Consider the following 24,597-nt stretch of genomic DNA (forward strand, 5'->3'; position numbering starts at 1 on the left):
TGTGTAGGCCCAAAGCCCAGGGGACACCAGACCTCAGATGTGGTTTCTAGTTCCTGGGCAGCCTGAGTGACCAGCTTGGAGAGGCAGAGCTTGTGGGGGTTCTCCCCTCATTGACGCTCTTCCACATGAACAAACCACCAAAAAGAGAGAACTTAAGAACAAACTGCTTGTAAAATTTAATGATTTCAGGAATGGACTGAGGCCCAAGGAGAAAATGACCACGTGTTCCTTCACCAGCAGATAAGGTACCGGGGGCCTCCATGGCCGGACTGGGCTGATGGGACTGCAAGCTCCTCAGGGACTGATTCTTTCACAGTCTCTGTCTCAGAACATTCTGGAACCATGCTGTCTCCTTAAATCCGGACTTGCTGCTGTTCTTTCCTCTTCACCTCAGTCCGGATGTCCGACAGGTCTTGGATAAACTGCTGGATCTGAAAAGCCAGGGGGACCACAGTTTAACCCCACCCAGCCAGAGGTTTACCCCAGCCCAAGATGGAGCATCACGGGCATTAATTCATAAGTAGTTCATTGCTTTCCTGTGACTGACTTTTTGAAGAGGCCACTTTCCCTCATTTGACAATTTTTTGAGGTGAAATTGAGTATCAGGGGTAGCAGATTAAAAGCAATAAACAGGGATGGAGTTGGGAACTCCTGGAGGCAGACACAGCGACAGTATGAACTGTAGGCTGACCGTCTAACAGAAGGGAGAAGGAGGGATCACCCCACACCGTGGGAGAGAAAGCACTTGCCAGGCAGGGCCCAGTCGGGGTGGGGGCAGACGGCCCTCGGGGTGTCATGCACTGGAAACCCTGAGCTGATGCTCCTCCTGATAATCTTGAGTCGTGAAGAGAAATTTAAATTCTATTCACTGGCTTCCATTTCAAAGAGCACGACATCAGTGTGACACAGAAGAAAGGGTGACAATAGGTCAGGACTTAGTTGTGCTCTGGATGCAGCTCTGGGGAAATCACTTCATCTTTCTGGGACTCAGTTTCCTCCTCTTTAAAAAGGGAGGAGGCAGAAAAGGTTCGCCCGAATGGCCTCTAAGATCTCCGTTCTAAAACCTCTCCTTTTCAAGGCCATCTCTGGAGGCAGGACAACACGGACTTTGTCCAGCGTGCTCAACAACCCTGTCAGCTGCTAATACTGTTACTATTACTGCTGTAATTCCTATTTTTGCAAGTGAGAAAACAAAGAGTCCATGAATTAGAACGACTTTCCCAAGATTACAGAGAAGACAAGTTCAGCATTTCCCAAACTGTGCTCCTGTACATGGTCACGTACCCCAGAAAGAGTTCTGTGGTCTGGTAAGTCTTAGAAACACTATCTGCCCGGAGAGCCTCAGGGCACAGGACCATGGCAAAGATTCTACAAGTCCTGTTCTTTTTTTTAATCTTAATTTGTTTAAGTGAGAGTTTTCTAAATGTATTAGTCCCTGGAGTCCTTTTATTCCTTCATAGGAAACAATATCTCAAGATTCTAGCATTTGCCAAGCACGGTTTGGAAAAGGTTGTTCCAGATAATTCGGCCTTTATTCAGGGAGGATGTCAAACCTTTCAGGACACAGTATATTGAATTCAAATTTTCTTGGCCTTTTGCAGAATCATATTTTCTAAGTCATACTCTGTACCATGTCCCCAGTTCCATAGAAGCAGCTGCCTTATGAAGCCTGTGCCTGTATCTGGTTGTTGAGAACATGATTCACTGAGTGTGTCTGAAGCCTCATTGAAAAATTTCACTTAGAACAAAGTGCCTGGAAAAAGCATGCTTCCTCTGTGAAAACCTTATATTTTCTTATTTTAGTACAAGAACTATGTGTGCCTTTTCATTCTGGTTACCCGGAAGCTCAGAGCCAATTATTGCTCCTATCGAAGGCCCTTATAATCCAAGAATCACAGTCTGTATTTCTCTCTCCGGTGTTAATCTCTGATTTTAACTTATACTTTCCCAGGTCTTTATTTTTAATTTTTCAGGCTACTTGGTCATGTGTATTTTTGTCAGTAGGCTCATATCCTGTGAGAATGAAGTGGGATATTTTAAAATAAATTTAGGCACTATGAGGTACTCCTACAGAGGCAAACCAAGGTTGAGGGATTAAGAAAGCTCAAAATTTGGAGTGGATGGACTGGAAGCTGTGGTCTGAGCAGGGAGTGCATGGGCAGGAGCAAGGGGCCGGAGGACCCACCACCCATCACAATTTTCTTTACAACAGCTGAAGGAAAGGGGTCTGAGGAGCCCTGGGAGTCCCTGAGACCTTACTGTGGGAGAGGGGGATCTTCCAGGCCAAAACTCTTTTTACAATAATGCTAAGACATTATTTACCTTTTTCACTCTTATTCTGTCACAAGTACACAGTGGCGTTTACCAGAGTGGGATTTCCATGACATATGCTATCAGGACAGAATGAATGCAGAAGCAGACATGAGACTGCACCTGGCCTCTATTAAGCCAGACATTAAAGAGATATGCAAATGTGTCGAATAATGCCACTCTGCTCTCAAAATAATTTTTGAAAATTTTTTTCATGAAAAATGCTATTTCTGTTCACATGCTTTTTAATGGCATCTTAAAATGAATCAATTAAACAAATATTTTTAAATTTCATGTTTCAATTTCTAATATAGTAAATATCAATAAATACAATGCATCTAAAGAAAAGCTCCTCAGGGGTCCTCAATACACTTTAAGAGTGTAAAGGTATCCTGATACCAAAATGTTGAGAATTGCTGCTTCCAGAACAAACTTTCTTACAAATCCCCTTCTTCGGACTGTAAAATATTTATAATTCTGTTCTACTAATAAAAAGCCTTAAGATGCTGATTATTTGTTTAAGGGAAATCCTTCTTCCTGGCTGGTCAGTGAGTGAAATCCTTTACATTTCATGAGTTTCACTCCTTTTTTTTTTTTTTTAAGTAGGGAAAGTGCTTCTTAGCCAATTGCATTTATTGGCTGCTGTTTCATATTCATTCACCAAATACTTGTTGAATGACTAGCATGTGACAGGCATTGTTTTAGGTACAGGACGGATATAGCAAGGACCAAAACAAAAATCCCAGTCTTCAGGAGTTTACTTTCTAGTATTTCACAGCAGAGCTAAAGGCATTTGCCACAGGAACAAATAATTATTTAGTCAAGGTTCTATGCATATCAGAAGCACCTTCAGTGCATCTGCTGGTGCACGGTTTCCCAAAATGCAGGATGTGTATACCTTTGGCCACAAGTGAGATGATTTTAGGTGGCACGTGGATGTGGTTGGCAGCAACTCACTTTGACTCATGCAGTGAAAAAGTTATTTCCTTTTCAATTTCCTTTCAATTACTTCAAAGGACATCCAGATTGGTACTAATATGACTTTAACACTTCTCTAAACTTGCCAATTTTTCCTTTTAACAAAGTGTGGGCCTTAAGCACAAGTCTTCAGCAAGCCAAGGTATCTCACTAGACTCTAATGAGACTGTTTTGCATAAGTAATGGATACAATAGAAGGTTCCTCCTACTGGGTTGGGGCCAAAAAGTGTCTTGGGGATACAGTGGTTCTCAAAGTGTGGAACCTGGACCAGCAGCATTACCTGGGAACTTGCTGAAGATGTAAATCCATGAGTTCTCAGTTCAGACCTGCCGAGTCAGAGATTCCGGGGCTGGGGCCCAGCAATACTCCTCATGCCCCAGCTGATTCTGATGCTGTTAAAAATTGGGAGCCACTGCTCTGCCGGATTCATTCTCACACTTAACCTCCTTGGGGAACCGCCTTGGCCCCGCCAACCCAGCCGGTCTCAGCGCCTGCACTTCCTCCTACCATGTCCAGCTGCTTGTGCGTGTCATCCAGCGACACGGTGGTGGCATCCTTCAGCTGCTTGCTCACGATCTGGAAGAGGTTCAGCGTTGCCATTTTAATGGTGCCAAGCAGGAGGGTCTTCTTGGCGGCGGTGTTCTGGATGTGGGCCCAACGAGATTCCTGCGGAGGGTACGAGGGCGGGGCATGAGCACGGCGCGCGTGCGCGTGTGTGTGTGCGCGCCCAGCGCCCCCATGCCCCTGCCCCGCCCCGCCCCCTCACCCAGACGATGACATCGCTGCGGGCGCGGTCGAAGCGCATCTGCAGCCGGGCCAGCTCGTTGTTGTGCTGCAGGATCTCATCGTCCTTCTCCTCCATGTAGCGCGCCAGCCGGGCCTTGGCGCGCTCGATCTTCTCCTGGCCCTCCTGCGCCGACTGCATGAGGTCGCGGTGCATGCTCACGAGCGTCTTGTAGCGCGAAATCACCTCGTGGATCTCCTCGAACTGCAGCCGGGGCTCTGGTCACTGCACCGCCAGTCCCCGGGGCCCCGATGCACCCATCCTGGCCCGCCCACCCCCAGCTTGGACGCCTGGACACCAGGACACCAGGACAGGCAGGCTGTGGGCCAGGCTTACCGGCTGAGGCTGTGAGGATGTTGGGGTCCCACCACCCGCTTCTCCTGGGCTTGTATGGACCACGGCCCATGTGCTGGGAGGGTGCACAACTGGACCAGGGATTCTCAGTCTTACTTACATGTTAGAATCACCGTTGGGGGGGGTGCTTGGAAAGGAGTCTTCCAGGCTCCACCCCCAGAGATTCAGATTCAGATTAATGAGCACGCCTGAGGTGGCCCCTGACACCATTTTTTGCAAAAGGTCCTCCAGGTTTTTCTAGGCATAGGCCCAGGGTTGAGAACGGCTGGTGGAGGACATTTTGAGACGTCTCTCCAGGCAATAATTTTCCTATTCGACAAGAATGTACCAAGAACTACTTACAAGCCAGGAGCTGTGCTAAATGCTGGAGACATGGCAGGAGATAAGAAAACCAGGCTTTTTTAGGAAGCCTACAGTTTGGGCAGCATGAACAAGTAAACAGTCACAACACAGAGTGCTAAGCCTATGTACGGTTGAGGGATGGGGCTGGACAAAGACTGCTGGGTACGGCCTTCAAGCATGGTACTCTCTGGTACTTGTTCAACATTTGCTGAGGGAGAAGCAGGGGTTGGAGATGCTACCAGCGGGGCAAGTGGCCTGCCAGTCTCGGCTTACCTCCTCTTGCATGATCTGGAACCATGCCACTCTGGCCCCAACCCGCAGGCCCCACTAAAGGGAACAAAAGCCCCACAACCACCCCTCTTGACAAGGTGGTGTGAGCGCCTGTTCTGTGATGCCAGCTCACCTTCCCCAGGGCTTATCACAGTATGCCTTCCAGCCATCCAGGGGACAGTCCCTAAGCACTTTCTGTATCTCATGACATTTCCAGTGAGGGACTGATGTCCTCGGAACTGCCCTGTTGGACCTTCCCCAAATATGCCTCTTCAGGGAAGGGTCACCCAACTCAGCGTTGGGGGAGATGGGAACAGCCAGAAAAGGTTTCCTGGGAGAAAGGATAGCTGAAATGAGGCTGCAGGTATGAACAGACAGGCAAAAGCAGATGGGGGAAGGTGAGGCTATGATACAGGTGGAGGGCACAGCCTGGGTAAAGATGAATGGTGGGGGGAGTGTAGCTATTCAAGATGCTCGAGGTAGTTTAGTATGAGTGGCCTGAGTTCAAGATGGGGAGGGAGAGATTGACCTGAAGAAGAAGAAGACAAAGTGCCCAGTAAACCTTAGGAAGGAGTGTGGATCCACTGAAGGATTTCAAGCAACAGAAGGATAATTTACGTCTGCATTTCTAAAAGTTCCCTTGGCAAACAATGTAACAGCACACAGCAGTGAAACTGAATGAACATCAGTGCAACCAGGAATGCATCTCTGAAAATTAATGCTGGTGTCAAAAGGACTCATGTGCCAACTTGAAGAGGTTCCCACTGCCCAGTGGTTAGACAATTGGAACATTAGTAAGAATAAGTGTAAAGGATTGAAACATATCAAATGTGTTAAAAATCTATGAGTTCATAATGACACTAAAAACATCACAGGTCATTTTCAGAGGGTGCTGGAGAACAGATTCATTGTTCTGAAAACTGTAAATAAAATATCGGATGTTTAACAAGTTTTTTCTTTAAGACCCACATAATAATCAAACAGCTCGTAAAGGAAAGAGTCTCTTTATGAAGTCTTTTCCTTTATGATAGTATCTAGCTAATAAATGAAGAAGGGTTGATAGTTAGGACTTGTCCCCAACACTGAGGAAACTATTATAGTATTCTGACCTCTATCATCAAAGATTGATTTTTCCTGTTTTTACACGTTATCAGTGGAATCATACAGCATATCCTCCTTTGGGTCTGGCTTCTTTCCCTCAGCCCAACGTCTGTGACACTTAAGAAACATACCAACCAAACGCAGTGTGAGGACCTTGTATGGACCCTGATTGGAACAAACCAACCATACAAAAAGCATTTGTACGATCCTTGATACTGATAGTGGATATTAAGGAATTCGTATCACATTTTTACTAGGTGTGACAATGGTATTACTGTATGTTAAAAGGAGCTCTCCTCTTTTAGAGACATGCTAAAGAGCTGCATGTGGATGAAAATACATCATTTGCTTCAAAATGGCAGAGGTGAGAAAGTGCAGGGGACAGGACAATGAAGTGATAATTGTTGGAATTAGGTGATGAGTCATGGGTGTTCAACAGACTATTCTCTATACTTTTGTATATGCTTGAACATTTCTATAATAAAAAAAATTTTTTTTAAATCATTGATTGGGAAAAGCAAGTAACAGAAGGATACGTGCCATGCTATTCATAGTTTAAGGATATGTAATATGTTACAAGGTAACAAATACAAGCATGAAAGTGAGAAATTTAAAAAGCAGGATGTTGGTGAGCTCCGAGGAGAGGGGAAGAATGAGATTTGGAAGGACACACAAGGGGTTTCAATCACTGGTAGTATCTACTTTCAGAAAAAAGAATCTGGGGCAAATAGGGAAAAATATTAAGATTTGACAAAGTTGTGTGGTAAGTACATGGGTGCTGTTCCGTGTTTCTCTATACTTTCTGATATGCTCAAAACATTTAAACAAAATAAAGGAAGAAAGAAGGGGGAGAGAGAGAGCGAGAGAAAGAGATAGATATCATGCTGGCTGTAGAATGCTGAACAGGCTGGCCGGGAATGACCATGGAGTTGAACTCCAGATGAGGTACCTTTCGTAGTGTGGATGAGGAAGGGGCAGGGCCTGGATTCCAGAAATACTCAGGAGGCAGAACAGACCATATCTGCTGATTGATAGCTGCAGGACTGAGCAAGAGGGAAGAGTCAGAGAGGAGGCCCCGAGCTCTGGTGGGGCCGTGGGTGGGCGCTGTGCCATTCACCAGCAGCAGGACTGGCCTGGGGGTGGCAGGAAGCAGATAAGATGAGTGTGGATGGGATGAGTTAGATATGAGGGTCTGAAGCTTAGGAGAGAGATATGGGCCAATTTCCTCAATTCTAAGATACATATTTTACCAGCTCTGAATTTGAGACATATCTTACAATTTATCTGCTGTTTTAATAAGATAGTCCTCCCTCACTCCCTGCCCCACCCCAAACTCCCAGCAGTTAAACGAGCAATTTATCTTACAGTAGCTGAGACCCTAGAATGGAGGAAATAACACAGATTTGGGACTTACACATAAATATTAAGTTATTAAGTATGAAATGTCCGATTTCCTGAAGTACTAAGTTTGACAGTTGGTATCGCTGACATTTCACTGTGACAATTCTTGTTTTATTTTTATTGTGAAGGTACATACTCAGTCTTTCAAATGCACATTTTGGCTTGTGATTATCTTTTACATTTTTTTAAAGAGTAATTTTTGTGAAACCATGGATAAGTCAAAAATTCTCATTTTCAAATATGAATTCTGCCATGAAACTAATGCAGCCCAGACAGCTCAAAATATCAATGAAGTGTTTGGAAAGGATGTGGCTAATGAATGCACAGTACATTGGTGGTTTGAGAAGATCTGTTCTGGTGATTTTAATCTTGAAAATGAGCCTCATGTGCGACCTGGGACCAAGGTGGATAATGATGAGCTGAAAGCTGTAGTGGAAGTGAATCCATCTCAACCTACAAATGAATTAGCAGCAAAGTTTGATGTTACCATTCCAACAATACTGGACCATTTGAAACAAATTGGCAAGGTAAAGAAGCTGGATAGATGGGTTCTGCATGAATTAAACTAGCATCAGAAGAGAAATCATCTCGAAGCTTGCCTTTCTTTGCTGACAAAAAGGCAAACCATTTCTACACTGTATTGTTACATGTGATGAAAAATGTATTCTTTTTGGCAATCACAAGTGTTTGGCACGATTGTTGGATAAAGATGAAGTGCCGAAACACATCCAAAACTGAATATTCATCAAAAAAAGCTAATGGTGTCTGCTTGGTGGTCCAGCGCTGGTATTATCTACTACAGCTTCATGAAACCTGGTCAGTTGATTACAGTGGATGTCTACTGCAACCAGCTGGACAAAATGATGAGGATGGTTGCGATGAAGCAGCTGAGATTGGTCAATAGAACAGGCCGATCCTTTTGCAAGACAATGCTCGACCACATGTCTCACAAACAACGCTGCTCCAACTACAGAGGCTGGACTTGGAAACTCTTGTCATCCACCATATTCCCCAGAGCTTGCACCAACTGACTACCACTTCTTCCAGGCTTTGGAAGACTTTTTTTTGCAAGGAAAAATATTCAATTCTCAACAAGCTATGGAAAATGTCCCTTTCGAGATTTCATTGCCACTATCTCTCCAGGCTTCTTTGCTGCTGGCATAAACAAGCTATTGTTAAGATAGGAACATTGTGTTGATAGTTTGGGTGCATACTTTGATTAAGCATACTGCTTCTTGTTTGAGATATAATAAACTAAACTTTTGATTTGAAAATCGGACATTTCATATTTAACAACCTAACACATGAGGTTCTATATGGAAACTGTGGGGACTTCTGAAAGTTGTGCGTCCTTTGTCTCCCTGATCCCCTCCCAGGACATGGATCCACACCCCTGGGGAGCCTCGCTCCACCACGATGAGGAGCCCTCCCTGCTGCTGGTCACATGGTGGGGGATAATCACTGACATGGCTGGTATCTGTGGGAGGCCCCAGGAACTGCTCAGGGAGAAAAGTGGAGGGTCTTGGACAAAGACCCCAGAACATGTACAGAAGGACCTGGGAAGAGACGCTCCCAGAGGAGCCTGAGAAGGAGGGGCCAGAGGCAGGAGGAGATGAAGGTGCTACAGAGTCAAGGGCAAAGGTAGGTTTTAGGGAGGAGCATCAGGAGTGCCAAATGCTGCATGAAGCGCAGCAGGAAAGGGGCTGAGAGGTTCCCTGAGCTCTGGCCACAGGACTTTAGGGAGAGTGGCTGTCAGTGGCATTGCGGGGCCCACTGAGGAGTGGTTAAAAGCAAGGGCTCTGCCACTTATAAGCTGTCAGACCCTGAGCAGGCGACTTCACCTCTCCATGCCTCTATTTCCTCTCTGTGGCAGGGTAATAAGGTTGCTTTCCTCTTGGGGCTGGAGAAACGCGTGTAGGGCACTAAGTGGCAGCAGGTGGGTGTTTCCTGGTTCCTCTCCCTTACTCTCCTCAGTTGACTCTCCAGTAAACAGGGGACACCAGAGAGGAAGGGAAGCAGGGATAGATGTGGATGCCGGCAAAGCTTCCCGGAGGTTCTCCAAAACCTGGTTCCCCTAATACACACGCACACCCATGCGCACTCACGCACACGCAGCTTTAGACAGACACAGCCACGGACACTCATGAGACATAAGCACACAACTCATGCAAGACATTTACACAGACACACATAGACACACCACAAAGTCCCTTGAGAAACATGTCCTGCCTCACCAAGGGCTTTTTCTAGCCATCCTCCAGGACTGGCTGCATTGCCTCAGAGCACGGTGACCATTCTGCAGAGCCCCTGGAGGCCCAGAGGGTCCCCAGTCCCCAGCCAGCTGAGGCTGAACTCCACCCCACAGCCCCAGGCCCTGGGGAAGAGGAGGTGCCAGGGCCTGCCCCCAACTCCTCCACTCACCTCAGAGTTCTCCACCACCTTCTCCAGGTACTTGTTGAAAATGGAGTAGTTCTGCAGCTTGACACTCAGCCGCTGGTGCTCCAGCCGCAGGGCCACCATATCCTGCTTGGCCTTGGCCAGCTCCCGCATGCGCTGCCTCTTGAGCTCCCGCTCCTTGTTGGCTTTCTTCAGGGCTCGGATCCGTTTCTGGTCATTCTCCTGGGGCCGGGGGAGGTGGCGCTGGTCAGGCAGCTCTGCCCTGCCCTCCCGGGGGTGCCCTCAGCCCCCACTGTCTACCAAGCTCAGACCACCAGGCAGAGATTGCTGGGCCACCCACGTGGGAAAGGAGGGATGAATGAAAAGGATCTCTGGGGTTTGAAGCTGGTGGAGGGGATTTCTGTGGACTGAGGTGGGGCACAGGAAATGGTGAGGACAGAGGTTTAATCCAAAGTTAAGAGGGGGCCTTGGGGGAGCTGATGGGAAGTGATGCTGATGATGTGGGATTTGGGCTCTGGACTTCAGAGATCAGGCTAGAGAGAATCCAGGAGAAAAAAGGGTTGGGGGAGAATCATGTTGCATCAGGCTCAGTGTCCAGAGAGAACTCAACCCCAGGGAAGGCTGGGAAAGTCCAGAAGTGGGAGCAGGAACCCTTCTGACAAAGCATTCACTGTTTCTATTCTTAGCAGTGTCCATTTGTCATGGGGCAGTTTCCTGGGCCCGAGTTGGGAGGCCCAAATTTTCTCCCAATTTGGTACTTCAATTTCTCCAACCGTAGAAATGTGAGGCAGTAGCCCCTCTCTTCCAAAAGCTGGGGCAACAGTGCTCAAGCTATAGGGAGATGAGATAGGAGACATTCCTCGTGCAGAGGGCCTGGCAGGGTAAGGCCATTCCACAGAGCATGTTCCTAGGAGCTCAGACAGTCATCTGGTCAGGGCTGCAGGAGATGGCGCAGGCCATTCGATGCCCAGAAAGAGAGATCAAGGCTCAGCTACTGCAATCGGCCCAACTCCACCTTCTTCCTTCTGCAAAGCCCTCCCCCTAGATTAGGGGCAAACCCACCCCTCACACTGCACCTGTGCAACGTGGCTCCTTTTTCCCTTCAGAGGCTCCCGTGATTCCACATGGGTGGGCATGTGTGGTGGTGGCAGGAGGAAGGACATGGAGGGTTTGCCCCATAAACCCAGGAGAAGACTGAGGGGCCTAACCCAGTGGCTTTCAAATCTATTTTTACATCAGAACCCCCTGGGGAGCTTTAAAAAAATCTAGATGCATGGGCCCAGCTCCAGAGCTGCTGAAAGCAAGGAGAGGGGAGAAAGTTCCCAGGGTCTGTATTCGTAACAAGCTCTCTGGGATTCTGAAGCTGCTGACCCTCTGATAATTTGGAGAACCCCTTCCCCCCAAATCTCCTGCCACTCCAACCATCCCATGAGTGTTTCTCTGGCTGGTGAGAAGGAGTGGACCCTTGGAGAATGTGTCCTGTCCATCAACTTCCCTTCCCACATGGTTTAGGCACAGAGTGGGGTGGAAGGTGCTTAAGAGCCAGGCTGCTCTGTAGCAAAGGACAATAATTACACCCTCTCCACCAGAGCTGGGCCACGCCCTTCAGGGTTCCATAAGTGCTGGCAGGAGTGGGACTGGATAAATCTGGATTTTAAGATGATTAAATTGTTCCTCTAAGGACCTAGTGAGAGAGGTTGTCTCAGAATGGACTCTGGTGCCTGGAGTCCTTCAACTGTCCCCTGCCTGAACCTTCAGCACAGAACCAGGACAGAGGGATGGGGTGGGTGGGGGGAATAAAACCCATCTCATTCATTGTTGTGTCCCCAAGTGCTCAGCCCTGACCATGGTACATCTATCCATCCATCCATTCACTATATGTCCCAGGGACCGGCAAGGACATAGGAAACAGCCACCTATGGGGGCAGAGACTGACAGGTAAACAGGAAATTACAAACAGAGCAATAAATAGGCGGGGGACATGACAGATGCCTGGGGAAGCACCAGGCATTGTTGGAGCACTCAGGACACTTTTAACCCAGAGCGAGGAGTCAGCAAAAGCGATGAGGAAGAGGAGGAGGAACAAATTGCCCGACTGCAGAGTGTGGATCCCTTGGCCTGTGTAGCAGTCCACACCCCCTCAAACCTGGATGAACTGCTCAAACTTCTGGATATGGGCCTTCAGTTGGGCTTCCTTGACACCCAGTTCCTCCCAGCGCAGGTTCATGGTTTCCATTTTGCGCTGAAATGCCTTTGGGGCAGGGGTGGGGAAGCAGAGAGGTTAGGAGGGCCCCTGACCTGAGTACCAAGGAGCACCCCAGTAAGCTTTATCCCCAGGCCTAGGAGGGTCCACAGGAGACCTCCCACTTTCCACCGCATGCCCGGCTTGAGCATCCCAGGACACTGGTAGCCCCAAGACTCAGATCTTTTCTGTTGTGCCCAGAGAAAAGAGACCAGACCACCATCTAGGACTCCTGGTTCTAGCCACCTCCACCCACACAATAGAGGGCTGTCCTTAGGCTCTCCCTGAGCCCCAGCCCACCCCCTCCCTTCCTGCATCCCGTCCCCAAGTCCCCCACCTCCTTCTTCTTCTCCATAGCATGATGCATGATCTTGGCCTCCTTTTTCTTCTCCAGTAGACGGATGGATGGAGAATCCGACTGTTCCTCAGCATTGGGGAACTTCCTGCCCAAGACACGGGCAAGAGAGGCCTCAGGATTGGAGACCTGGGGCAGGCTGGGGCTGGGAGTAACCCGTGGAGACAGAGACCCATGGGGAGGGAAAGGGGTCCTCTCTCTGACTTCAGGGGAAAGAATGGTGTGCTAAGGAGAGAGGGCCACTCTGGTATTACGGGAGTGAACTGGGGTAGGGTGACAAGGTGTGGGACCAGGGTGATGGAGTGACCAGTGCCAGAGTGATGGGGGCAGGATTGTTTGGAGTTCTGGGTCATAGGAGAGGCGGGGCAGGTTGGAAGGTGGGCCGTGGGTGGTCCCAGGCACAGAGGGGTGGGGCAGGCCACGCCCTCGGACACTCACTGCAGCAGTTGCAGCAACCGCTCCCCATACTGCAGCCGGAAGTACTCGGCCAGGTCTTCCTCTTCCATGATGCCCAGACTCATGGTGGCAGTGACCTATCTGCCTAGGCAGCTGACTCTTCACAGTGAAACAGTGGGTGACAGAGCCACAGGTGGCTCAAGGGTGGTGGGACTCTTGCTTCTCCCCTCCTCGTGCTTTCAGGGTCCCACAGAGGGCGGGCGTTTGGGAGAACGAGCAGAATATGGCTGGAGACTGGGGTCCGCAGCTCAGGATGATGTGGCGGGGCGGTGATGGGAGTTGTGGTTACCTAGCAACGGGTTGTCTGCTTCTATGGACCACCCCTGGAACCCAGGCTTTGCCCTTTGACCCCTGTCCCCGTTGACCCCACTCTTGCCGGGGTCCCTGCTCTGGGCTCCAGCCCTCACCCCTCAGGAACTCTGGGAAGAGGTCACCAGGCGCGGTTAGAGGCTGGGCCCGGGGGCAGGGCCCCCGTGTCGGGGGCTGAGAAGGGGCGTTTGGCAGAGGAGCGGCTCGGCCTCCAGAGAGCTCCCGCGGCCTCCCCCGCTAGTGAGGCGGAGAGAGGGGCTGGGCCTCGGACGGTGGCCGGGAGAGCAGGAGGGAAGCGCAGGGGCGCCTGGCTGCGGGAAGACGGTGGGGGCCGCGAGGCGGGCGGGGCCGCGTGGGGCGCGCGTGGGGAAGGCACCGGCCTGCGGGGCCACGGCCAGTGTTTGGGGCTCGCGGAAAATTAAAAAAGGAAGAACCGCCCCCTATTTAAAATGTTTACTTTATGATGGCGGCCTTCGGCGGCCCCGTCAGGGCACGTGCACGAACTCATTTGGCCCAGGCTCCAACTCCCGCATTTGAGACGCGGGTGGGAGGCGGACGCCCTGGGGGCCCCTGCGCTCGGGGCTGGGCCCTGGCGGTGTCCTCGGGCTCGCTCCCGCAGGCCGCGGGGCTTCCCTCTCCGCCCGGGACGCAAGCCGGGGTGGCGTAGGGTGGGGGTCTCGCCCGGGCGGTGTCCGGAGCCCCGCAAGCCCACCCCGCCACATTGCTGGTTGTCTGGCGCCCCCTTATGGCTGCCCACCCCGCACCCCCAATCCCTGCTCTAAATCCCAGCCCGGAGGGGTAGACGTGGTGGGGGGCGCTGCACCCTACCCCGCCCGCCTCCCCTCCCCCGTTCTCTGCCCGAGCCTCCCCCCCAGAGCCCGCCGCAACACACACCTGTCGCTTCCAGCCAGCCCGGAGGGCGCAGCAGGGGCAGCAGGACAGACCCCACCCCACCCAGAACACACCACCCACCCCCTCGCCACCCCCACCCACCCTAACCCCCTAAACCAGAGATGGCTCTCCACCCGAGCGCCCCGAGACACAGCCCCAGCAGGGCGACAATAAGCCCACCAATAACGAACGACTCTAAGCTCCTCAAAAGGTATATTTCTCTCCTTGTTTATCCCGAGCGCCTGGCACAGTCAATTTTGGGTTTCCCTCCCTTTCCCCTGACGTTGTAGCTCAGTTGGGGCAGCTGTGTAACGCCAGCCCTTGAGGGGGAGGCCATCTGTTTCTGGAATCACCTGTTTACCACGGTATATAAGACATATCCTTGATGGTCGGTGGGATCTGGTGGTCCAGGCCCAGGCTGGTCCCTACAGGTAGGTGTAGCTGCTAAGACATCCCCTTCTCCTGCCCGCGTGGCCCCCCCTTTCTGGAGGCTCTTTCTGCTGCTTCACTTGGTTCCTAGCGGGAGAGTCGTGAGGAACGTGATCCCTCGCCCACCGCCATCCTTCTCTGTGGTCCCACTGCCCTCCTAGTGGCTATGGAACAAGATGCAGGGCTGGCTCGGATTCACAGAAGTCTGTGCTCTCCTCAACCCCCCTCCTCTTCCCTCTCTGGGTGAGCCCTGGTTGCTTCGCAAACCACCCTCTCACCTACCCCATCCACTCCTGCCCTTTTCTGTCTTGATATTTGCCTTTGAGCCGAAATCTCCTAATGGGCCAATAGACATAGTTTGTTTTGTTGTCCTGTCCTATCCTCCCTCTGAGACAGTTATCTGTTTAAAAGCCAGGGGTGGGGGTGTAGGGGAGAATATCAGGAAAAAAAAATTATAGGTTAATATCTAAAAAAATATTATCCTGGCATACAGACCAGCATAGTGCTAGGTACAAAAAAGAGGGAAGTCTGCCAAATATTGAAAGAGTATTGGATGTGAGGAAACCAGTTTTTGTCTATATCATATTTCATCTCATATATGTCTTATATTCCATATCGGGGGAATCACGCAGATAAATTATGTTAAATATATTTTAAAATGGATGTTATGGAAGACTCCTTGAATTGGTCAAACATATTGTTAGTTGCTGTAACAAACAGCCTCAAGGCTTAGCAAGGTCCAGTGTGGATTTTCCTAGTGGGGCAGCTCTCCTGGGAGATCTCTTTCAAGCAGTGATCAGGGATCTAAGCCCCTTTCATCTTGCATCTCTACCATATTCGCCCATGACCTCCAAGGTCACTGCGGAAGCGGAAAGAGAGAAGATACAAAAAAGCCCCTTCTGCTCTTAACGAAGTCATCACCACTTCTATGCATTGACCTCTGTTGGGAACCAGTCACATGGCTATTTATGTTGCAAAGGGCTAGAAATATGGCTTAGCTGTGTTCCCAGGAAGAAGAAACTATTTTGATGAGCATCAAATCAGTTTGTGCTGTACTGTACTCCTTTTGAGAATTAAAAGAATGTTTGGAAGTAAGCTGAAAGCACAACTTAATAAAGAAATGAACTGTAGACAAAGGAAAAAAACAGAAAGAAAACAGGCCAATCACCATCTTAATGGAAACATCATATTTAATTTAGGGCAATGTTAAAAGGATACTTTAGCAGGACAGTAAGTACAAAATGGCTTAATACTGGAAAATCTATTAAATAAATTAATTCTATCAATATGTCTCATGACAAAAGATTTAGCATCATTGTGATAGATGCCAACATGGAACTGAAAAATTTAACATCCATCCTGATTTTAAAAAACCAAACTGTTAGTGTACAAAGGCACTTTATTAATATGAGAAAAATATCTGGGCCTGACAGACAACATTAACATTTATACTAAAGATATTCATGTTAAAGTTAGCTTTCTACTGTCACTACAATCATTTAACATTATTTTAGATGCTCCAGCTATTGCAAAAAGACAAGGAAATTAAGTTTTTCTTTTTTTACATAATGGCAGATGCTGTGATGATGTACTGTGAAAATCCAAGAGAATGATGAATTAATGAAAAATGATTAGAATTTAATGTAATACTATGCAATTTATAAGAAGAATGAGGCTCATTTATATGCATGGACATGAAGAGATATCTATGATAAATTGTTAAGTGACAAAACCAAGATGCAAAGCGATAAGTATAGTGTGATCTAGTTAGTCTAATTAGTGTGGTTAAGTATAGAAAAAGCTCTAGAAGGATCTTACCATACCTCTGAGGACAGGAACAGCATGGGGTGAGGGAGGTTGCTTTGAATGGTGTTTTCACTTTTTCTCTTTATATTCCTATATATATTTTTAACATGACTATATGTCACTTTTTTAATTTTGCAAAAATAATAGTAAAAGATATTAATTTGTATTGGCAGCAACAAAAGAAAATTCTTAGAAATAAATTTGCCAAGAAATATGCAGGACTTTAGAAAACTTAAAATTTTTAACTGAGGGATATAAAAGAAGAATTGAATAGAGACTTACAAAATTTCTGAATGATGACTCAAAAATTATAAAGTTGTAAATTCTATCCAAATGAATTTAGGAATTTAATGTGATTGCAATCAAAATCCTAGAGAGATTACCCCCTTCCTCAGAAGCTGACAAAATATGCAAAAATTCATTTGGAGAATTAGAGTACTTAAGGAAATATTGAAAAAGAACAATGAGAGGAAATGTCCAGAGCTTGATACTAAAATGTGTTCTAAAGATGAAAATGTTAAAACAATATTTTGCCAGTGTTGCTCCAGGTATAAAAAACTCAAGTACCCTTTGGGCTTGGGCAAGTAATTTGGTCTAGATAGGCCTGACTCTGTGAACTGCCCAAAGGCATTAAAATTTACAATTTTGAAAAACACCTCTGGACAAAAACAAAACAAGACAAAACACACATTTGAAGACCCGATTGGGCTTGCAGGGTCCCAGTTTGTGATCCTTGATACAATGAAACAGAATAGAAAGCCCAGAAACAGACTCAAGTTATATAGGAATGCATTGACCAGTGGAGAAAGTGTAGATTATTTGACAAATGAGGCCTTTAGGTCATGAGAGTGGTGGCCCCTTGATGGGGTTAGCGCCCTTGTAAGAAGAGATAGGAAAAGAGAGCTTGCTCCTTTATTTCTGCTCTTTGCCATCTGGGGTTACGATGAAAAGACAGCCATCTGCAAGCCAGGAAGCAGGCCCTCCCCAGACAACAGATCTATCAGCACCTTGATCTTGGATGTCTCCACCCTGGCCTCCAGAACTGTGAGCAATAAATGTTTGTTGTTTAAGCCACCAAGTCTGTGGTAATTTATTATAGCAGCCCAAATTGACTAAGACACTCACCACACCATATATACCAATCTATTAAATTTTTGCTAGTCTGCTAGGTGAAGTTATACATCTATATATATAGCCATTTCTTCTTCTGTGTGTCTCCTATGCATGTCTGATGCACATTTTTAAAAAATTGAGTTGTTTTGCATTTTAATTGATTTGTAGGTCTTTATGTGTTCTGGATAGTAGTCTTACATTTTTGATATTCCCTTCTTCTCATCCTGATACTTTTCAGTGGGTTGGTTGGACTATCATTGGATGCAGCAAGGAACGGGGAAGACAACCAAGGCAGCAACCGGGGCAGGCTGACCAATAGCTAGTAACCCAAGCTGATTCCCCAAATCCCCAGAAGAATGGGCTTTACCTTCTCCTACTCTTAGTATTCTCTGAAAGCAGAGATGGCGCTAAGCAGAAGAGGTGGGGAAACCTCTGGTCTGCTTACCCTGTAACCACATCACCGGGAGATTATAGACACAGCAGACCCGCAGTCCCCAGGAATGTTTGGAGCTCTCAGGCGCAGTGCAGACCATTGTTAACAACATAAGTCAATCCCTTCGTGAGTTCATTCTTTGACCTTGCACAAATATTTCCCCAAACTCCTCCCGGACTGCATTTGCCTCATTTGCATGTGGTTTTAGGTATCAGTGACATGAGGAGGGGTCCTGTAGTGGAGGCAGTTTGTAGCAATGTCTGCAGAGTTCCATTTGCTTGAAGAAAAATTGTGTGCTTGGCTCAGCTACTCTTGTGGGTACAAAGACATCAACACTCTGCGGCCTCCTCCTCCTCATCTCGTGTCTCTCCCAGTGTCTCCCCAGAGTTCATTGACTTCATTCATTTGATTTCTACTAACGAAACCCAGTGTACTTCCCTCTGTCTCATACAATAGTTTTCACTTACGGTTAATGCTGCCCAACGTATATATGCAAATATTTTCTCCCAACCTACGGTTTGTCTTTTAATTTTGTTTGTGCTGTCTTTTATCACTGAAATTTAAAATATTTACCTAGCCAAATCTGTTGATCATTCTTTTTATTTTTCTGAGTTTTGTGTTTTCTTTAGAAAAGTCTTCCACACTCAAAATTATAAATATATTCTAATGCATTTACTTTAGAATTGTATTTTTTTTAAATTTTGTTTATTTTATATATATATATATTTTTGAGACACAGTCTCACTCTGTTGCCTGGGCTAGAGTGAGTGCCATGGCATCAGCCTAGCTCACAGCAATCTCAAACTCCTGGGCTCAAGCGATCCTACTGCCTCAGCCTCCTGAGTAGCTGGGACTACAGGCATGCGCCACCATGCCCAGCTAATTTTTTCTATACATATTTTTAGTTGTCCATATAATTTTTTTCTATTTTTAGTAGAGATGGGGTCTCGCTCTTGCTCAGGCTGGTCTCAAACTCCTAAGCTCAAATGATCCACCCACCTCTGCCTCCCAGAATGCTAGGATTACAGGGGTGAGCCACCGCTCCCAGCTGTTTATTTTAAATTGAAGTAAAATTTACATAACATAAAATTTACTCTTTTAACCATTTTTACATGTACTGTTCAGTATCGTTAAGTATATTCATGTTGTTGAGCAACCCGTCTCCAGAACATTTTCGTCTTGCAAAACTGAAACTCTATGCCAGTTAATCAGCAACTGCCAATTTCCCCCTCTTCTCAGTCCCTGGCAACCATCACTCCACTTTCTGCCTCTATGGATTTTATTTATTTTAGCTACCTTATGTAAGTGGAATCACACAAGATTTGTCTTTTTTTGACTGGCTTCTTTCACTTAGCATAATGTTCTCAAGGTTCATCCATGCTGCAGCATGTGTCAGAATTTCCTTCCTTTTTAAGGCTGAATAATACTCCATTGCACCACATCTTGTTTAGCCATTGATGGGCATTTGGGTTGCTCCCACTTTTGGGCTGTTGAATAATGCTGCTGCAAACATGAATATTCAAATATCTCTTTGAGATCCTGCTTCAATTTTTTGGGCATGTTGGATATATATGTGTAATTGTTGGATCATATGGTAGTTCTATTTTTAATTTTTTTGAGGAACTGCCATACTGTTTTCCGTAGCAGCTGCACCATTTTACATTCCCACCAACAGGGCACAAGGGTTCCAAATTCTACACATTCTCACCAACAGTTGCTATTTCTCTTTTTCTTTTTAATAGTAGCCATCGTGATGGACATGGGGCGGGTATCTCTTTGTGAAATTATATTATTCAATTACAAAGGTAGTAAGTGAATACATTCTTGTTATATACGATTCAAACAGTTTAGATACAGCTGGAGCCCTTTTTGTCCACCACCCACTCCCATTTCCCAGAGATGACCATGCATTCAACAGATACTTGTGTACTGTGATGGGCTTAGTATCTGTGATGGGCTTGGCACTCTTCTGGGCTGGGGATACAGCAGTGAACAACACAAGGTCCCCACTTCTGTGGCATCTAGGAGGAGGAAATAAGCAAGAAACAAACACTAGTGACTATATCTGGGGATGCTATCTTCAGGCCACTGCCTTTACTGTCATCACAAGTGATTAGGGGTTTGGGGAGTTGGGATGAAGAGCCAGCCGGTGCCCATAGACACAGCCATCTCCCAGTAAACCTTCCCACTGCTTTACTGATCCTCCAGGTCTGTGGGCCTAGGGCCTATGACTTTTTTAGGAGCCTATAACAGCGTTTGAAGCCTGAAAATAACTACTGGCTCTAAAATACAAAAAGGAAACCACAAAATAGAGAATAAATGTTTAACTAAATGTGTACAAATATAACATGCCAGCTTCATGAATTAACTTTAGCATTCATACAGCATTTCACACATTTGAAAGTCATCTGTGGATTTAATTTCCTTGCTTAAGAATTCCCAATTATGCACAGATTTTTGGGGAAAAAATGCAAAGCAAATTGTGAATTAAATGACTTACTCAGACAAATAATTTCAAAAGCAAAATTATAAAAATCTTTTCACTTTTTTCTTCCAAATTATTTTTAATGTAGACAGGAGTGCGTTTTAATCTATTTGCTATGGCGGCATTTAGGGCTTAGTTATGTTCGCTGCAGGGTTGGGTTGTCTAAAGATGGCCCCAGTGGCTTTTCACTAATAGAATTGTGCAAGGCCAGGGGCCCCCCTGAGCCTGGCTATCTTTTCATGGACTGATTCTATTATTGCATCTTGGCACTTTGCTGAGGCTGAGGATGACAAGACCCCTCAGAGGTGGTTTCAAGGGCCACAGAAAGGGAAAGGATGAGGCAGAAGTTTGGTTGTGTTCATCTCACTGGCTAGTTGTGGGCCAACCCTGGGCTTGGAAGCTGGCCTCAAACCTCAGCCTGCTCCGTGGCTTGTCCCTGAAATGTTAAATGGCTCCCTGATCTGTTCTGCTGCCCAATTTCCCAATGCTGGCATTTCTGAGAAGAGACCTCCCACTGGTCTAAACTAACAGCTCTGCAAAGGCAATAGCTGAAATAACCCCTTTCCTTCCCACCTCAGATGTTCCGGGATCTTGGCTCTCTGCCCGCACCAAGAAGCTGGCTGATGCTCTACGTCCACCTCTAAAAGTGACTGCCAGCGACTTCCTCACGTAGGAGAGACCTAAGTGGGTAGGAAGAAGCTCCACAAGCTCTGACCCAAGTCATTCCATCTATTCATTCTGTTACTCTCCTTGCCTGGACCCTTCAGCAAGGACATCTCGCTTTACCTCAAGCATTTCAAGAGTCATACTTCTCAGTCTTCAAACATCAAGTCTGATTTTTTTAAAGGAATATATTGCCCCTGAATATATACATCTGTGGAAGTGTAAAGAAGTCCTGGAATTCAGAATAATGGTTACCACGTCCTGGTGATGGTGGAGGGAGGGACGTGGTCTGGGGAGGGTTACTATTAATATTAATATATATTGGTAATGAGTAATATTTTAGATTGGGCTCTGGGGACACAGTGCTCATTATATTATTCTTGTACCTTTTGGTATGTCTGAAATATTTAATAATAAATTAAAAAGAAAATACCGCATTTCTTCCGCAGTGGTTAATCATTTTTGTCATTTTTTAAGACTTGATGATTCTCCCCCAAACCTCCTTTCAATAAGCAGTTTTCTCTTTCTCTTGTGAGCCTCTACCAGCATCCTTCCCCTCCCTCGTTCTCTGAGACTTGATTGACGTTCCACCCTCTAAACTTGACATCCATTCTTGCTCATAACTCCCTCTTGCTGGGTATTCCCCCTTATATCTCTTTATCTCCTTGGAAACTGTATAGTCTTAAAATACCTCAACGTCCCTTACCTGACACCTCCTCATTTATCACACAGAATCATGGAATTTTAGAGCTAGAACCACCTGAGATCATCTATTCCAAGTTTCTTATTCTATAGAAGAAAAAAAAAGGAGGCTTGGAGACAAAACTTCATCTTGAGCAGTGGCAAAGCTGGGATTTGAAGTGTGGCTGACTGCAGGTTTCCCACTAGACCCCAGACCTGGAAGGGCTCTTGTCTCCCATCCCTGGACATGCTGCAGAGATGGGAGGGAGGTTGAGGGGTGCTGGAACTGAACACAAAACACAGAGGAAGCCCTAGGGAGGCAGGAGGCGGTTAGAGGCCCATGTGCGCGTGCGCGTGTGTGTGTGTGTGTGTGTGTGTGTGTGTGTGTGTGTGTGTGTGTGTGATGGCAGTCCAAGGCAGAAGAGGAACAGATGCTGTAGATGGAGCATCAGATTGTGCCCTCTCTCTCTTCATATTGCCTTGGCAAGAGCTATGCACACCCTGTTGCCACTGTATGGCAAAAAACCCCCCAAAACCAAAAATCAGAACGCAGCATCAGCCCAGTGCCAACTCTAGGCCACCACCCCAGAGCAGCAAGGTGAAAAGGGAGCAGCATCAGAGCAGATAGAAGGACACTCAGCTGAGACAAACCTGTGTGTTCCCTAGTCCTTGGGGGCGATAGACTGAATTGTGCCCCCTCTGCACAGTTTGTATGTTAAAGACATAACCTCCAGTAGGACTGTATTTGGAGATAGAGTCCTTAGGAAGTAAGGTGGGGCCCTGATCCCATGATTAAAAAGTCAAAAGCAAACAAAAACAAAAACAAAAAAACAATAGATGTTGGCATGGATGCAGTGAAAAGGGAAAGCTTATACACTGTTGGTGGGAATGTAAATTAGTACAACCGCTATGGAAAATAGTATAGAGATTCCTCAAAGAACTAAAAGTAGACCTACTATTCAATCTAGCAAACCCCCTACTGGGTATCTACCCAAAAGAAAAGAAGCAATTTTATAAAAAAGTCACCTGCACTTGAATGTTTATGGCAGCACAATTCACAATTGCAAAGTTATGGAATCAACCTAAGTGCCCATCACCTGATGAGTGGATAAAGAAAATGGAGTATGTATGTATGTATACACACACATATTATGGAATACTACTCAGCCATAAAAAGGAAATGAAATAATGTCTTTTGCAGCAACTTGGATGGAACTAGAGACAATTATAATAAGTGAAGTATCTCAGGAATGGAAAAACAAATACCACATGTTTTCAGTTGTAAGTGGGAGCTAAATGAGGGGTATAAATGGTCACAAAGTGGTGTGATAGACATTGAAAACCAAGAACGGAGAAAGTGGGAAGGGAATGAGAGATAAAAACTTACCTATAGGGTACAGTGTACACTATTTTAGTGACGAGTTTACTGAAAGCCCTGACTTCAGCATTATATAAAACACTATACCCCCAAATCTACTGAAATTTTAAAAAGGGGGAAAAATAAGAATGCTGGAAATCTTCCCACTCTATTAAAAACTTCAGTAGGTACCGCAGGTGCCCTGGAGTAAAGGAGCTAAGTGCATTTAAATTTAAGCCTGAGAGATGGTATCATCCCTCATCTAGGGTCACAGGGTCTACCTTTGCCTTTCACTCACATACTCCTACTAAGGAATTTTTGCTCATTTTGAGTGCACACTATACCCCCCCTTTCCCTCTCCCCAACACAGTAATTGCATGGGCTTGCCTCTTCTACCCCCACATCTTCCCAAAATGCCACAAATCAATTTGAGGCTGTCTTCATTTCCCAGGCATTATTCCTTCACCCTCACCCCCATCCCACCCAACCCCTCTCCCAAAGAATAAAGCAAAACAAACTTCATCATCCCTTATTAAAAAATATCCATTTTCTTAGAGTCCATCATCTTTAGAACGGAGAGGTTTTTCAATGCCTTAATAAATAGTTACCTTCCCAAATAAAAAAATTATTTCTTAATAAAAAGCTATAGGGTTTAAAGCCATATTTTGCCATACTCACCCCTAGACTACCCTTCAAAATTTCTGTCTTTTTTCCCTTGAAAAGAAGGCAAAAGGAAATGGGATTGGCTAATTTATAGATAAAAACAAAAAAATATGAAAAATAAAAGAGACACCACAGAGCTTACCTGCTCCCCCACTCTGTGCACACACACAGAGGAAAGGCCACGTGAGCACACAGCAAGAAGGTGGCTGTCTGCGAGCCAAGGTGGGGAGCCCTCACCAGACACCAACCCTGTTGGCAACTTGATCTTGGACTTCCCAGTCTCCAGAACTGTGAGGAAATAAAATTCTGTTGTGTAATACATTAACTGCCATGTGAATTGTATTTAACTCATGCTAGTTTTGAGCCCAGGGCCTCATGAAGCATATGTAACTCACATGTCCCTTTACCTTGGGAGCCACATGGTACACAGGCAACTCACGCTGCCATGCTGCAGCATACATGTTTCATGATGGGTGGCCCCCTGGGCAAAACCCTGCAGTTGGTTCATGAAAATCTTACTTGTTGATGGATGGTTTTATTGTTATAACTAATATTGACAATTTAATTGCACGTAACTCACACACAGAAAACAATAAAAAATAACAATTTTTTCATTAAATTAGAAATGATTGTTTTGTTTTCAAAGTTTTTATTCTATGTTCGTAATACAACACCATGGCCTCAAGGAAAAAATTTTTTTTTCTAGTGTGGCAGTCAATGTGTTAAGCCATCCAGTGTGTGGCATTTTGTCATAGCAGCCCAAGAAGATGAATGTA

The 24,597-nt window shown here is 46.3% G+C and overlaps 1 protein-coding gene across 2 annotated transcripts; it reads right to left on the reverse strand.

Moving 5' to 3' along the window:
• Window positions 1-224: 224 nt before the first annotated feature.
• Window positions 225-13,056, reverse strand: CCDC42 (coiled-coil domain containing 42). 2 transcript variants are annotated; one of them, XM_045570237.1, is made up of 7 exons: window positions 12,974-13,056; window positions 12,518-12,623; window positions 12,085-12,189; window positions 9,963-10,160; window positions 4,056-4,277; window positions 3,797-3,955; window positions 225-431 (listed from the first exon to the last, which is right to left on the reverse strand). In XM_045570237.1, the coding sequence occupies exons 1-7, from the start codon at window positions 13,054-13,056 to the stop codon at window positions 354-356; spliced, it is 951 nt and encodes a 316-aa protein (XP_045426193.1). In that variant the 3' UTR covers window positions 225-353. The 2 variants fall into 2 exon arrangements, with proteins under 2 accessions (XP_045426193.1, XP_045426194.1); XM_045570238.1 differs by lacking the exon at window positions 4,056-4,277.
• Between the last annotated feature and the right edge of the window lie 11,541 nt (window positions 13,057-24,597).

Source organism: Lemur catta, chromosome 15 (genome assembly GCF_020740605.2).
Source record: "Lemur catta isolate mLemCat1 chromosome 15, mLemCat1.pri, whole genome shotgun sequence".
Classification (NCBI taxonomy): domain Eukaryota; kingdom Metazoa; phylum Chordata; class Mammalia; order Primates; family Lemuridae; genus Lemur; species Lemur catta.